Source organism: Sander lucioperca, chromosome 4, assembly GCF_008315115.2.
Source record: "Sander lucioperca isolate FBNREF2018 chromosome 4, SLUC_FBN_1.2, whole genome shotgun sequence".
NCBI classification, from domain to species: Eukaryota; Metazoa; Chordata; class Actinopteri; order Perciformes; family Percidae; genus Sander; species Sander lucioperca.
Genome location: NC_050176.1, coordinates 44,253,690 through 44,268,501, shown reverse-complemented (window position 1 = coordinate 44,268,501; position 14,812 = coordinate 44,253,690). Strand labels below are relative to the sequence as shown.

The following is a 14,812-nucleotide window of genomic DNA, read 5'->3' as shown; positions in this document are numbered from 1 at the left end:
TGTCAGCTTTTTCTAAATTACATAATGTACAATTGATATATATTTGTATAATGTAGCTTGACACATGTAAACATGCAGAGCAGCAATAAGCAATAGGACATAAATAAAATATAACAATCGTGATGGAGATCTTGTTAAAAATGTTTCTGTCAAACTGTTGTTTTCAAGCTTTAACAATCCACTGTTTATGTCTTAAAACTCAACTGTGAACTGAACGTATTGTTGCTGTAGAATAATGAATTATTCTTTTACAATTGTCATCTTCTTCTTTTTTAAACGCACCTATTCAGAAAAAGGAATCTTCATATAATCAGAATGAGGTACCAAAACAACTCATATCGTCCAGTAAATTTCTTTGTGTTTTTCTCAGAGATGCTTTATTATGTAACATTGCAGTTGTCGTCACATGGCATGACCCACACTTTTGAGCCCCTTTCCTAATCTAATAGAGCAGAGAGGTCAGAAAAACATAGATGAGCATGTCAGGGAGATTAGTAGGGAGGAGTATATAAGAAGACACCAGGGCAAAGACCAGACACAAACTGACCAAAGAGACACTGACCAGAAGCCAACTTGTGACTCCAAACAAACAGGTAAGATCAAGCTCTGATCTTCTCTCAGCTGCCAGCTTTGGCTATCTTTCAATTCTGCTATAGGAATTACGGTCAGAGCGTAATTAAGAATGCAGTATCAGATAGATACCTTAAGGTACACATGTCGGGCTCTTTCAATTGTGACAAATTATTTTTGTAAACAAAATTATCTCAGTTAAAGGAAGTTTTTCCTCACCGCAGTTGCACCACATGCATGCTCTTTGGATATTTGTTGGGTCTAGACCAAATTATAGTGTGGTCTAGACTTATCTATCTATCTATCTATCTATCTGTAAAGGAAAAAGCCTCAGAAGTCTCCTCCTCCTGTTTTTTAAAGCACCTGAAACCCTGATTGTTTGCTTTGGCTTTGTCTCCACCTTATAACTTAACTATATTTTGTTGTTATACTTTATGCATAATGTATATGTTTTTTACTTTGCATCCTTTTGTGTTATATATTATCTTGTCTTTCTCTTTGATTTTTCTCCCTTTTGTGAGACACTTTATAATTACAGCTTTGAAGTATTATTTAAGTAACATCTATTTAAATTACTTACTTTTTACCCCATGGAGGCCCCGGATATGGGTATAAACTCCTCAGGAGCTATTTCTTTTAAATCTGCAGATTTACGGCATGTTTTGCCATTAACTAACCTCAAAAAGAAAAAAGACATTTTCAGAAACGTATATTTCAGTGCTTGAAAAGCATGATTTGATAAAACAAAGTTTGATTTAATTAATGGAATGTTTGAAGTGGAGAACAACCTTTGATTGATGTCATTTTCAGCTCAGCATTTTTGATCAATTTGCACACCAGGACTTCTTTTACAAATTTCTGTTTGTCAATCGTTATAGTTATATGTTATAGAATATTTAGTCCTAGTTGCATTTTAGTTCAGTTGAGTCTTTGTTATCCTGGATGGGAAATCTGCTAGCAGCATAGTAAAAAGATACATTGAACATTAGTAACATGCAAAAGCAGTAATGACATAAGTGATAGCAAGAAGTAAGAACTAATTAAACAGACAACGCTAATAAATGGGAATGAGTAAGAAGAAAGAAACCAATGAGACAATGAAACAGGACTGTTTTGCTGTCAAGCAAACTCTAAACTCAAAATTCTGATGTGTGCATTATATGAAATCATCCTCAATCATGTGATCTTTTCGTGCTTTTTTTCCTCCTCCCTATTGGGTTGTGAAATTTAGGAACTAACTGATTAACTGAGACTCTAAGGAAGAGTCCATCAAACTACACAATTTGTTTGCGTGTTCAAAGATGCCATCAGAGAGGTCAAAGTACATTTCTAGTGAAGTCCATGCCAATGCTGAGCTTTCCTGTAAGATAAGACTTGTAACTAAGGTCAGAGAAAAGCCGGATTAAAGCAGATTGCAAATTAGTTGTTACGAAATATAATTAGACTTAGGGTTTATTACTCACGTGTTGACTTCAGACTATGGAATTAAGTGATATTCTGGTCTCAAGATGTACAGTCTGTAACTTGGCCAAGAGTAACCTTTAAAGCCAAGGTGTAAAAATAGACAAAGTTGTTTGTGTAACAAAGTCTGAAGGAGTTTTATGACAGCTTTAGTCAATTGTCTGACCTGGATATTCCACACACAGAGCAGTGGGGCTTAGAGGAGGGGCAGGAGGAAGGGTCTTACACATCAAGACTAACAAATTGACTGTTAATTGTTTTTCTCTCACAGCGTATAAGATGGCAGACACAGCCGTTGCAGCTCCCGCCGACAGGAAGGCCCCTCCCAAGTTCAAGCAGAGGACCGCTCGTACCTTCAAGAGCAAGGCCCCGAAACCAGGCCAGAAGGGGTAAGATGACTTTAAAGTTATAAGTTATACTTCTACTCCACTGAAAGCTCATATTGAAAGATTGTGCTTTTTACTCCACCACATTTAGCTGACAGCTAAAGTTACTTTTCAGATTAAGATTTTACATTTAAAAAAAAAAAAAAGTAATAATCTTCCAAAATTAAGCAAGTGGTTGTAATGGAGTATTTTTACACATTGTTGTATTGGTACTTTTATTTAAGTAAAGGATCTGGATACTTACTTCAACTTAATACTTCCAAAACTTAAAGTCACATATCCCAGGATATTAAGACAAATGTTTGTTTTCTTTTTCAAAAAAATGAAAATTATTTTTTTTTCAGATTCGGAGACGATATCCCCGGCATGGAGGGTCTTGGCACAGACATCACTGTGGTTTGCCCATGGGAAGCCTTTGGGGACATGGAGCTCAGCGACCTGGCGAAATATGGAATTGTCTAGAAACCCTGACTCATTTTCACCACAACGATTTTACCTCCCTGCACAGATTTTCCTTTGCCCAGTCCTCGCCTCTCGCCCTGTTTTCCTTCACTTGACCTGATGAAACATTGAACAAAATTATTACCCAAAGCTGATCCAAAATGTGGCAAATATTACTTTAAAAAGTTATATATTGCAATTATTTATTTATACATGCTTTACTGAGATGTACATAAATGGAGCAACAACTCAAAATTTCCTCCCCCATACCTTGCACTTTACTTGTGCATTTTTGAAAGACAACCGTCTAAATCTGTTTAGCAGTATATCACCACTAAACCTTTGCTCCTCTCCTGCCTTTTCTACTCCATAACCTCATTCTCTTTGAAACTATTCATTTTTAATATACAGCTGTTTATGATTATATATATATTTCTATTTTTATGAGACTATAAATGTAAATGTGTGCACCCTATCAATAGGATAGTGAGTTGAACTGTCAATAAATATTTTTCCCCAAAGAAATGGTGTATTTTTTAAGCACACAGTAGAACTTTATTTGAATTTCTAATTCATCCTGAAGAAAATAATGGAAGACAAATAATATAATATCTGCATCATAAAAGCTGCTATAATCAATGTTTATAATTGGTCAGTCCACCACTTTAGTCCAGACTGAAATAGGCCTATCTCAACAACTACAGGATGGATTGCCATGAAATGTTCATTCATGGCTTCCAGATAACGTACAGTAGGTCTATCCCAATGACACTGGACATCCCTCAAGTTTCTTTTTATGAAATTAGGTACACATTCTGCTCTGTTCAAAAATGTTATTTGTCCAGCACAATGACAAAATACCTGCAAAACCAATGGCATTCCCATCAGCCTCAGCTGTACGTTTAAGTGCTAATTAACCAATGTTGATTGCTATCATTAAAGCTGCTGAACATTAGGATGTTAGCGTTAATGGGAGCATGTTAGCATGTAGTGCTTTTCAGACCACTCTAGTGTCTTTCAGGGGCCCGTTTCAGGAAGGAGGTTTAACAAACTCTGAGTCTAACCCTGATGTCTGAGTTGATTTACCCTGAGATTGGAAACAATGAGTTTTCGGTTCCAGAACAGCTGATATGAGTTGGTTCAATCAACGATCAATCGAGTATGTTCACGCGCGTGCACCACCACAATAAAAAGGCAGTATGAATGGAGCCATGATACTACGATTCACCATGGTAACAACCACAAACAAACGGGTCGGCGGAAATAGCCTACTCATGCGCACAAACAACGAGTTTGAACATGTATTTCGTTAAAAAAAGCAAGACAGCGGTTGCTGCTGCAACAGAGAAAATTGCTGCTCCAGTCAATGCGTAAGCATTAACAGTGTATTAATTTCATATTTAATCACAGTTAACTTATATTACTGGTGAAAACTGGAATTGTATTACACCTATAATTTCATTTGGGTGCAATCCTGCGGGCGAAAAAGTAAGCTAGGCCTACTACTATATCCCATTCTGAGGCTGCAGCACCATGATCATTAACAGAACTATAATGTATAATAATTTATTTCTTTTTGATGGCTCTCACTGGTTTGTGTCCAGGGAACAACTACAAAAAACGTTTAAAAAACGTTTCAGAGCGAGTCACACTTTTCTGGCTTTACTATTAGCCTACAGTATGATCCGCATCACCAATAAAGAAAACTGCCGTTTGCAAAAAACGTAATGCGACACAAAGAATCTGCTGGGATGTTAAAGCATGTCCACGATGGTGGATGTTAGTGACATGAGGACGGATAAGGTAGCCTATCTACATATCTGTAAGTCTGTGAAAAAATGTGGAAATGAAAATACATTTAGTCGGGACTCAATATCATCTCCCGACGTAAACTCTCTGTGAAGTAATACAGCTTTTTCAACGACGGGATCGTCGACAAAAGGACATGACATGTTTGAGAAAACATAAGTTTTGATTCATGCAGATAACAAACCGCATTAAAATGCGCCTGATACAGACTGAATGAATGAATGAATGAGGAAATGAGGAAATGAGAGAGAAGAAAGGGAGAAAGGTTTATTGAAGAAAACCTGCTCCCGACCAGGTTAGGTTCACAGACTGAGTCTGTGGTTAAGTTACCTCTCTTTCTGAAACGGAAAACCCAGAGTTTCCCTCATCTCAGGGTTAACAAACTCAGAGTTTTCACTAAACCTGCTTTCTGAAACGGACCCCAGCTCATTGTTTCGATGTTGCAGCCTGCATGTTTATGGTTCAGTCTCATCAACATAGTTTGAAGCAGGAAGCTGTTTTAAACAAAAAGCTCTGATAAACCCACTGTATGCTGTTTTAAACAAAAAGCTCTGATAAACCCACTGTATGCTATGTATAAACAATGCTTAAAGTAGAGTCAATTTATGACCAGACACATCAAATGGATGCTAATGTTGCTCTGTATCTGCTGGATATATAAATTAACTGTTTGCAAACAAGTTTCCATATCATCTTAAAAGATGATCACGTAAGTGCTGTGTGTTTCCACTGCCATCAAGCAGCCAAAGAAATCTGCTGCAGGTTTAATGTTTCCGACTTGGTGATCAATACTAAGATTTAAATTAATAATCCGCACTACTGGCACTGTCTGTGTGTAAAATAATGTAGGAAACTACAAAATAACACTCATAGAATACAAAAAGAAAACAACCTGAAAGCATGATCACAACAAAACATTTTTATATAAAACATTCTATATGGACATTCAATAACAAAAAACATAATGGCAGTCAAGGGGAATATAGACATGACAGAGGAAGAGGACTGTTCATTGAGAAATCATAGCAACTATGAAGACTGGCCACATAGTTTACTATAATACAGTGGCAAGAAAACCATGACAGGAAAATGAAGCTGCCACGTGTTATTTTGTGCGGCAGCCGTTTTGTTTGTCTGCAGGTCTTTTTGCCAAACAGTACTGTGCTCTTTGTTGTGTTAGCTAGCTTTAAACTGCTAGCTGCCGGTTATTCTCCATAGAGTTTAGTGGTAAAGAAAAACGCAACTGGACTCGGCTGCTCAGGAGTCAAATATGACAGACACAATATTCATGCAAAACTTTTTTTTTTAACTTGAAAAGTATCACTCATGCTGGTTTGTCCATGCCTTCAGTGGCTTTATAAGTCCATCTTTGTGTAATGTGTGTTGCACTTCTCAAGTTGAGAACCAGAATGTGCTGGGGACTCTAAGATAGCATCTTTGGCTAAGTTTCTTTTTTTTGTCCAGAGCACATTCTATAATAAGTTGATATTACAAATAAAATGTTGAATGTCATGACAAAATCAACAGCAGCACATTTAATAGAAAAAAACACCTTATTGACCTGTTTTTCAAATGTTAGAAATGAAAAACACAACTGTAGCTTTGCATTTAGCTATTTAGGTAGAAAAAAAGCATAAGGGCCCCATTTAACACACAACTTAGATCATATCCCACAATGACATTTTGTTTTCACCATGTAGGAATATTAACCTGCTTATGTATGAGAACGCTTTCAGACATTTTACCGGATATCTTCAAACAAACCTGGAGCGACCATGCTGGCCGAGCTGACAGATTAGCACTGAAATGTAAGGAGTCTGCTTCAAACAAAACAATAACTATTCAAATAAATGAAAAACTCAAGAACACTGTTGGTTTTAACCAAAGTGCTACACGCCTATGTTCATTCATTCCAATGTCTCAGTCACCTCTAAAATATGGACACAAAAAAAAGAAAAATCCAGCCGTTCCTATATATTTGAAATATAATCAAATGTCATGCTAACGGATCCTATAATCAACCCAAAAAAAAAAAAAAAAAAAAAAAAAACAACAGTAGCCCGGATTGACTGAATATTTAACCAAGAGAACAAAAGTTTGGTAGGGTTACATGCATACCTTTAGTTTTGTCACTTCTTAGTAGGGCTGGGTATCTGTAAATAAACCAGTACCAAGTAGTATTGAAACTTCTTCAGTCAAACGATACCTGCATTAGATCCTTTTTGTACCCAGATCTAGAAATAAAATGACTGTTTTGCAGCAGTTTGTGTAGTCTGTTTTGCTTGCAGCCAATGACTTCAACCGTTCTTCGATTTAATGCAATGTGTAAGTGGCCCACTACCACAGCAGCTACAACCCATACAGTCTGTGGTGCTGAAGTCGAGCGTGGTGTATTTGACGGAGTTGGCAGTTCAGCGTGCAGAGATGACACCAAAGATGTTTAAAAGTGTGGCTACACTATAAAAATAAAATGCATTAAATGCGGAAGGATTATTTTCCCATAAAGTATTGGCATTTGTATCACTTTAAGAGTACTGGAATTGATACTGGTATTTCCATTTTTAAACAAAACCCAGCCCTACTTCTCAGGTACGCTCTCTGCTCAAGATCTTATCTCAAAATAAAAAAACAACTTGAAATTTGACTTGCACCTTACTGGAGAAGGAACAACACTTACAGATATAAAAAAAAAAAATAAGAAAAACGGAAGATGAAAAAGAAGTAAATAAAGACAGCCATAAGATTATGATAATAACAATAACAAAGATAATATATTTATACATACGGCAGAAAAATGTGCTTTCTACAAATCTTTGGAACAAAAACAAAAGCCAAAAAAAGCCACGTTTTGGAAATATAGAATACAACGGTATAGAAATATGCACAATAGTATGGTGTTTTGCATTTAAATATTTTCTATTAACTCACCGACAGAATCTCTCTCTTGCTCAGTAATTGCTGCTGGCAGCATCTCGAACACATTTATCTACTAAAGTATGTTTCAGGAAGACTCATTCAATGTTGGACTTTGCTCTATAAAAGATGGAGCATGAGGGGAAAATCCAAATAATAAATCTCTACATTAAAGGATCAAAAAATACTTGAACCTCAGGGTTGTGGGTGGATGATATTGTTCAATCTAAAGCTAAAAATCAATTACAGAAGACAATGTTTTAGTGTTGAACTCTTTGTAGTGTTTCAGTGGTGGTTGCACAGAGTGTAGTGAGATCCTATGCATGAGAAGGATGATGTGAGACTATAGTTGTATCATATAGTCAAAAAAGAATATAGATGCTCATTTTCTGATTTTAACCCCAAGGTTCACTGCATGTCCCGTAACAGTAGTGGCAGCCAAATCAAACAAAGTAATGTTTTATAAGAATATTAATGAGAATAATTACTCTAATAATAGTAATAATAATAATAATTTGGTAGCTTTTTTCTCTAAACTAATTTCTTTGCATATCATAACAATTTTAAGTTTAAAGGTTCACCATTTCCACATACTAAGAAAACTTGAGGTAAGGAACCGCTCTAATAACCCTCCCTACCTTCAGCTTTCAGACGTGATTTCTGAAGCATTATAAACCGTCACACATCCATCCAAGCCACCATGTTCAGTCTCCCTCTACCAGAACACAGCAAGAATGGAAATCCTCTTTCATTGCTATCCACCCAAATTACGAAAATCCACCAGTGGGTGTTTTTATCATTTTGGTGACTCTCCATTCATTTCAAAATGTTTTTAGGCTATTTCGATGAACCTTCCTGCTTCCTACCGCTGCGCCATTTTGTGGGCACATCGATTTCTCTTTTTCCTTAAATGTTAAGTGTGTGCAGGCCACACAGCACTCAGCTCTTTCTCATACATGGTTGACAGCTGTTTAAATGTCAGTTACCCACATACAGCCTTTGGAAGAACATCTGGGCTCCATCACAAGTCTTGTGCTGCCGAGTGCCAAGGGATTAAGAAGGGGGGACTATATTACAGCCGTGCAAGAGGGAAGGTGGCCATTTTAAGTCTTTATTTTTTTTCTTCTTTTTTTTTATGTAAAGGCCATCCGCCAGTCTTTAATACAGCATTCCTCTATTTCTGTAGTAGCGTATATAAGAAAACGTGGGACTGCTCTGGGGTGGGATCTGAAATATCTTTGTTGTGGTCGACTCCACTTTGAAACTGGGTGCAGTCCACCTCCACAACAACAGAGGGAGCTCTTTCAGAGTAATTCAATGGAAGAGGCGAGCTCCTGGGAAATGTAGTGTCTTTAGTAAGGGGCAAATCTGCTGTAGCCTCCCCTGTACAGTGTGGCCTGTGAAACAACAAATGATAAACATTGTTAATAGAATCTTCTCAAAATGACATTATTCATTTAATTATCAGTCTAGAGATATTCTATATCTTCCTTTATATCAATAAATTCCATAAAAAGACCAAAACCAACAATGAATTGATCGTACTAACGAGTATTCTGTGTAGCCAACCCTGATGTATCTCATCCCTATGTGTCGCATACCTCCAAAAACTAAAAATACATCAATGAGCCACACTGTTGCACTGGGTGACCATAACCCTTTATTAAAAATAAATTATACACTTATGACCCTTTTTTGAATATTTACGTCTTCAGTGGAAACTAATCCAATCAAAATTACGTAAAATTAACTTTACTTATGAAGCACTTTACCCACAACACAGTTGATCCAAAGTGCTTTACAGAAAACAGGAAAAAAAAGAAGGAAACACACACAATGTGAGAGAAGAAAAACAGAGTGATGGTAATTAGTAATGATAATAACAATAATAGTAAAAGCACAAGTCACACAGAAGCCATAGTAACCAACAACACAGACCTTGGGGAGAATTACCTGAGCTGGTTAAGTTTGGTACAGCTAAAAGCTAATGGGCTTGGGGAGAACCACAGAGAGGAAAAGGACGTTCTAAAGTATTGAGAGACGGATGAACACATCGTTGGCTTTGCACATTCATGGGAATTGTTGACAATAGGAAAAATATAGAATATTACTTGCCTTATCCTTTGAATGCTTGACAATATATGGGCTTTAGGGACTTACCATGGCTCCGACACCATAGGCAGCTGGGGCGAGCGCAGCATGGTAGGGGTCTGCTGTGTAAACTCGTCCATAGCTATCAGAAAACAACAAAATCGTCAAACATGAGGTATCCCATTATATTATGTAAAAACAGCACAAGGTAACTAATATACTGTACTGTATACTGTTTTCAAAAATTCACTCCCTGGTTTATGATTTGTGTAGGAATGAAACCCCAAACTACTTCAAGTTAACCTAGTCTTGATAATTGTATTGATTTTAAAGTGCTTCAAGCAAGCAGCCAACATATAGAGACACGTGACCTCGTTCTGCAGGTTTTGGCCTGTCAGAGGAGGCCTCAAGGTGTGCTGGGCAGCCTACTCACCTGTCACTGTAAGCTGCTGCTGCAGCCGCCGCTGCTGCTGGAGTTGCTACCGCAGTTGGCTGGGCGTAACGATACGCTGCATAGCCGCCCTGTGATGAGGCGAGGAAGCGGAGAGAGACGGAAGGGGGTAGTGTGTGTGTGATAGAGTAGAAAGATACAATGAAGGGGCAGGTGGGACGAAACAGAAACAATAGTAAATTATTGTTAAAAATGTGCTGTATTTTTCTTTATACACTAACAGACTAGTAGTTAATCTAAAGGGTTACATTGTGATAAAAACTGCTGAGAAGAGAGTGAAAGATTAACAAGCAGACAGTCAGCAAAACTGGCTAATCTGGTGCAGTACAGCATTCACAAGGATGTAGCTCAGGCTCTGTGTGGGTCTCTCCCTCCATGACTAACCTAGGAAAAAAAAAAACTCTTTAATTGTATATGATGTGTTTGTAGCATTCCCCCGTTCATTATCCTTCCCACTGTGTGTTGGACATGGAGGGAGAGAGTTCATACCCATAAATGGGCCCCACCCCAGTTCCCCCACCAAAAACACACAGTTAAAGAAAGGGGAAGGGGTGGCAAGATGATTGTGTCATTATTTAGGTTTGGATGAACAGCTGATGAACATACACAAAAAAACTACAGGTGTAAGAAGACAGTCAGCCAGACGGATTAAAAAGGGCACACTCACACGCTTACATGGCCAGCGACCAATCACTAACAGAAACAGCATGCTTTCCCAAACTCAGAACGTACAGCGTATTAGGCCAAACATCCCTATCAAAAACAAACACCGCTGCAGTCTACCCTAAAGGATCAGTCACAACCAAGTCCCCGCATTCAGGACCACACAGTTGCTGCTATGGGAGGAAGGCTGGACTGGGGAAGAGGAAGGAGGAAGGGTGAAGGAACATGACATGTACAGAAGAAGAGGAAGAAGAGGAAGAAGAAGAAGAAGAAGAAGAAGAAGAAGAAGAAAAAGAAAAGGTTTTAATTATTGACTTAGGAAAGAAAAAAGACAGAATAAAGACAGCGAGAAGAAGTGAAATAAAGAATGACACAAAAAGGGGGTTTATAGACAGAGAGAAAAAGACGGGAGGAAAGAGTGGGGGTTGGGAGAGGAGTCAGCCTTGTAAATATGTCTGCATGCCAACATTGAATCAGTTAGCATGCCACAGGTGAAACAGATAGGGAGATTCCTGGAAGGGGTCTGAAGTAACTGCTGACAGAAACGGTCCTACATCCCCCTGACTACTGGAGAAGGTTTTAATGTCATTATTCATGTCCTATTTATTTCGTGTTTCTATTTCAAGCATGGCAATGCAGCTTGCTGACACCTAATAATTCATATGTAAAGCATGTGCATAATAAATAGTTTTAGGGTAAATTAATAAAAAAAATATAACAAAAAGATGGCATGTCCTGACTTGAAATCCCAGTTTTGGACAATTCTTAAAACATATCTTCTGATTTTGGAATACAAATGTGTGATGAAAATGTCAAATAATATACTACAATGTGTTTTAATGTATCTTGCCACAAGCACATAGTCAAAAGTATTGAATTCTAAGAGTAATTTTGCTGTGGGGTGTCACCTAGGGACGATGCCAAAATAAGACAAAATGTCTTTGTTTTCATACGGAGGAAAATAATAGCTGGTGTACAAAATGCACATAGTTAGCTGGATGTATTGTCATAGAAAAGACTTGAAAACTTTATCATAAGTGCAGATTTTGGTTAAAGAAGGCGACCCACTGTTCAAGTATTGACCTTCAATACTGCACCTAATTTAGCCAAACATGTATATTCAACTACGATAATTTGTGAATGGACGTTTTATGTAGTATATTCTTTGCAAATTCTGATTTCAACTTAATTCTTTTCTCCCCCTTCCGCAACTCCACCCATGTCAGAATCCAGTGAGTTAGTAGAAGAAGACAGATAAGGCATTTCAATCTCAGATGGTCAATAATGTCTAGCAGCACGCAGTCATTGGAGACGAGGAGGATGCACACTGGCTCTCACACAGAGTGTGTAAACCCTACCTGGGGCAATCTGCCACTAATGTCCTGAAACACTAGTCTACAGAGAGAACAGAAACAGCTATTGTCAACCTGGTCACACACACACACAGACACACTCAAAATCACATTGGTACAAACTAAACTCACAAATGCACAGAGACAAACCCGAGAGAAGTCTACTCGTGAATGAACACTTTGATGAAAGTGTGTGTGCTGCAGAGTGCTCCTATTTTTAAATTTGTATGCATTATTGAAGGAACATTTCATATGAGTACAATATATGACAACAAAAGTGATGAGTTGAATGTATATGTAATTATAAGTAAAAACAATATAAATAAAATAATTTAAGATTAAGAAGTCAGGGAAACATAAAATGACTGTTGAATCAAAACACCTAAAAGTACACATCTCTATGGGTTTGGTCCGTGCCGTGTCACACTTGAAAACCCACAGGCAAGAGGGGGAAAACGTAGGTGAGGAGTGAGGCAGTAGAGGAGAGAGAGGTATACTTACATAGAGATCAGCTGCACTGTAAAAGCCATCCTGATAGGCCATCACACTGAGAGAGAGAGAGAGAGAGAGACGAGAAAGGAAGGAAAAGGAGAGGAGCGGTGGTGGAGTCGAAACAACAACAAAAAAATGGTGTGATGCGCCACCATGTGGGCATTGCAGAAAACAACAAACAAGAGTGACGATTGGGGGAGAGAGAGGTGAGAGAACGGTGCCAAACAGATTGTGGAAGAGAGAAAAGAAAGAAGGGTGAGATTATTACACACCGTGCAACATGCAAGACAAAATACCACCTCTTTGCATTTTACTTTAGAGTGATACTACAGTTACTTCAGCAGGTGAGACAAACGTCTATTAAAAGAAAATACTACTCAATTTGATCACTAAAGTATGATATCATTATCACCTTTGAGGTACAAGGAAATGGTATTTCAGTTCAGCAAACTTTTATTTTCAATATCTTCATAAAAACATATTCGAACACACAGCATGCACAATTATGACATTGTTTTTAACTAAGTGAAGACATGCATTTAATAAGACAATCATATGCATAACTTTACATCTAGTTTTTATTATCAACAGATGTTTACTGGTTTAGTTATCAGTTTTTGCGTATGTTTATGTATATGGGTTTACCCAGGGTAGGTAGGGATGGCAGGTTGTGGCACAGCTGCCCTGACTGCGCTGTAGACGGGCCGGGCACGACCCCGGAGATGAGCGCCTCGAAAGGTTGCAGCGGTAGAGGCGGCTGCTGCCGCTGCTGCTGCTGGGTATGGAAACCCCGGAACTGAGACACATAGAAGGTAGAAAGTACAGCTCCTTTAATACCTTGAGGATTGCAATATTATTTGTGCATCTTGTCTCCATCAGTCTCGTTAAATATGAAGCTAATCCTTGTTGTCATACCTGTATAGAGTTCAGGGCTGTACATGGCTCCAACCATGGGACTCAACTTCCATCCAGCTACAGTCAACAAAAAAAAACAACAATGTACATTTAAAGCAATATTTGACTGAAGCAATCAGACATTTTATGAGTTGTACATTTGTTCACAGTGATCTATGCTGTTCATTGTGTTGTTTATTGAAAAGAGAGGATGTGTATATAAGCTTTATGACGGTCTTTCTGCATAGGGCACATCTGTGAGAGCTTTCACTCAGTGCCACTACCAGGACAGGACAATTCAGTATTATTATATATATTTTTTGAGTAGAGTCACATGATTAGAATAAATTGTTATTATAAAAATATATTGTTATTGTTTTACGAAGTTCTATTGTCCAACTTTAAGGGGAGACTAAATGCAAAACATATATTTTTTTTAATGCACTGGTCAATTTTGTTTCCATAACATGATTTCTTTTTAAACTCATGGAAAGAAAACATTTATTTTACTACACTTTCTCTTAAATTCACTAAAAGTTAGCACTAGATATTTGCTATACTCAATACTCATTTGCGTATTGAAACATTAATTTTCAGAAAAATAATCATCTTAATGTAAGTAATCAACTGGGGAGGTTTGATGGTGATATCTATAAGTTAACATGTTTACCCTATTCACCTGTTGTGTCCCTCAAAAGAGTAACTGAGGCTTTTGTTTTGTGGGACGTAATGCATTTCATTGGAAACCAATACTTTTATCTATATTGTGATAATAATTGTAGCCATATTACCCAGCCCAGACACCATTTATCAAAAGAATCAGCTGTTGTTAAGTCCAAAGTGCATTACCGTATGGTAGAGTTGCGAGGCCCTCTCCGTTAGAGTAAGGGGTGGTCATCTTCTTGTTCGTCATCACTCTGGCTGTGGCATTATTTACCTGGACACCAGAAAAAGTGGTCAGGGGCTAAGTCAACGTAGTTTAACGGATAGACAAGCTTTGAGGAATTATCAAAATGATGCAGAATCCGATCACATTATAATTAGGGTTTTAAGCTTTCTTAAACTGAATGTATTTTGTGATACATGAGGGAGATACTCTGCACAGGATGATCAGAGTTCCATAATGAGGTTTCATTATACTTGAAACAGTTGTTTTTAACTTATGACAGAGGTTAATTCTGTTGATGAGCAGCGATGGTATTTGATGCATGCGCTTCTTTTGAAGGAGAAAGACATTGAAAACAAGGATCCTGGTGAGTAAGTCAGGCAGTTTTGCACACAAACAATGC

The 14,812-nt window shown here is 37.7% G+C and overlaps 2 protein-coding genes across 10 annotated transcripts in view; one reads left to right on the top strand and one right to left on the bottom strand.

Annotated features, from left to right (window-relative positions):
- Window positions 1–319: 319 nt before the first annotated feature.
- On the top strand, window positions 320–3,383 carry LOC116040414 (retinal cone rhodopsin-sensitive cGMP 3',5'-cyclic phosphodiesterase subunit gamma-like). The gene is made up of 3 exons (XM_031285708.2): window positions 320–593; window positions 2,303–2,420; window positions 2,762–3,383. Exons 2-3 carry the CDS (start codon window positions 2,311–2,313, stop codon window positions 2,877–2,879), a joined length of 228 nt encoding a protein of 75 aa, XP_031141568.1. The 5' UTR covers window positions 320–593; window positions 2,303–2,310; the 3' UTR covers window positions 2,880–3,383.
- A 2,188-nt stretch (window positions 3,384–5,571) lies between these two features.
- Window positions 5,572–14,812, bottom strand: part of rbfox2 (RNA binding fox-1 homolog 2) — a 44,384-nt gene continuing 35,143 nt past the window's right edge. For 6 of the 9 annotated variants that reach the window (XM_036000255.1, XM_031285702.2, XM_031285701.2 and 3 more), the window contains 7 exons: window positions 14,373–14,460; window positions 13,545–13,601; window positions 13,275–13,425; window positions 12,639–12,684; window positions 10,105–10,193; window positions 9,741–9,813; window positions 5,572–8,977 (listed from right to left, as the gene is read on the bottom strand). In XM_036000255.1, coding sequence (XP_035856148.1) covers window positions 8,933–8,977; window positions 9,741–9,813; window positions 10,105–10,193; window positions 12,639–12,684; window positions 13,275–13,425; window positions 13,545–13,601; window positions 14,373–14,460 — 549 coding nt within the window. In that variant the 3' untranslated portion in view covers window positions 5,572–8,932. Of the gene's footprint in view, window positions 8,978–9,740; window positions 9,814–10,104; window positions 10,194–12,143; window positions 12,181–12,638; window positions 12,685–13,274; window positions 13,426–13,544; window positions 13,602–14,372; window positions 14,461–14,812 lie in introns of all 9 variants that reach the window. The other 3 variants (XR_004897046.1, XM_031285703.2, XR_004102659.2) reach the window with 3 other exon arrangements.

Bases quoted from the DNA above. Each gene is read 5' to 3' on its own strand.
- LOC116040414 (XM_031285708.2), top strand. From the start codon at position 2,311: ATGGCAGACACAGCCGTTGCAGCTCCCGCCGACAGGAAGGCCCCTCCC. The intron at 2,421-2,761 runs GTAAGATGACTT...TTTTTTTTTCAG, and splicing joins CCGAAACCAGGCCAGAAGGG to ATTCGGAGACGATATCCCCG.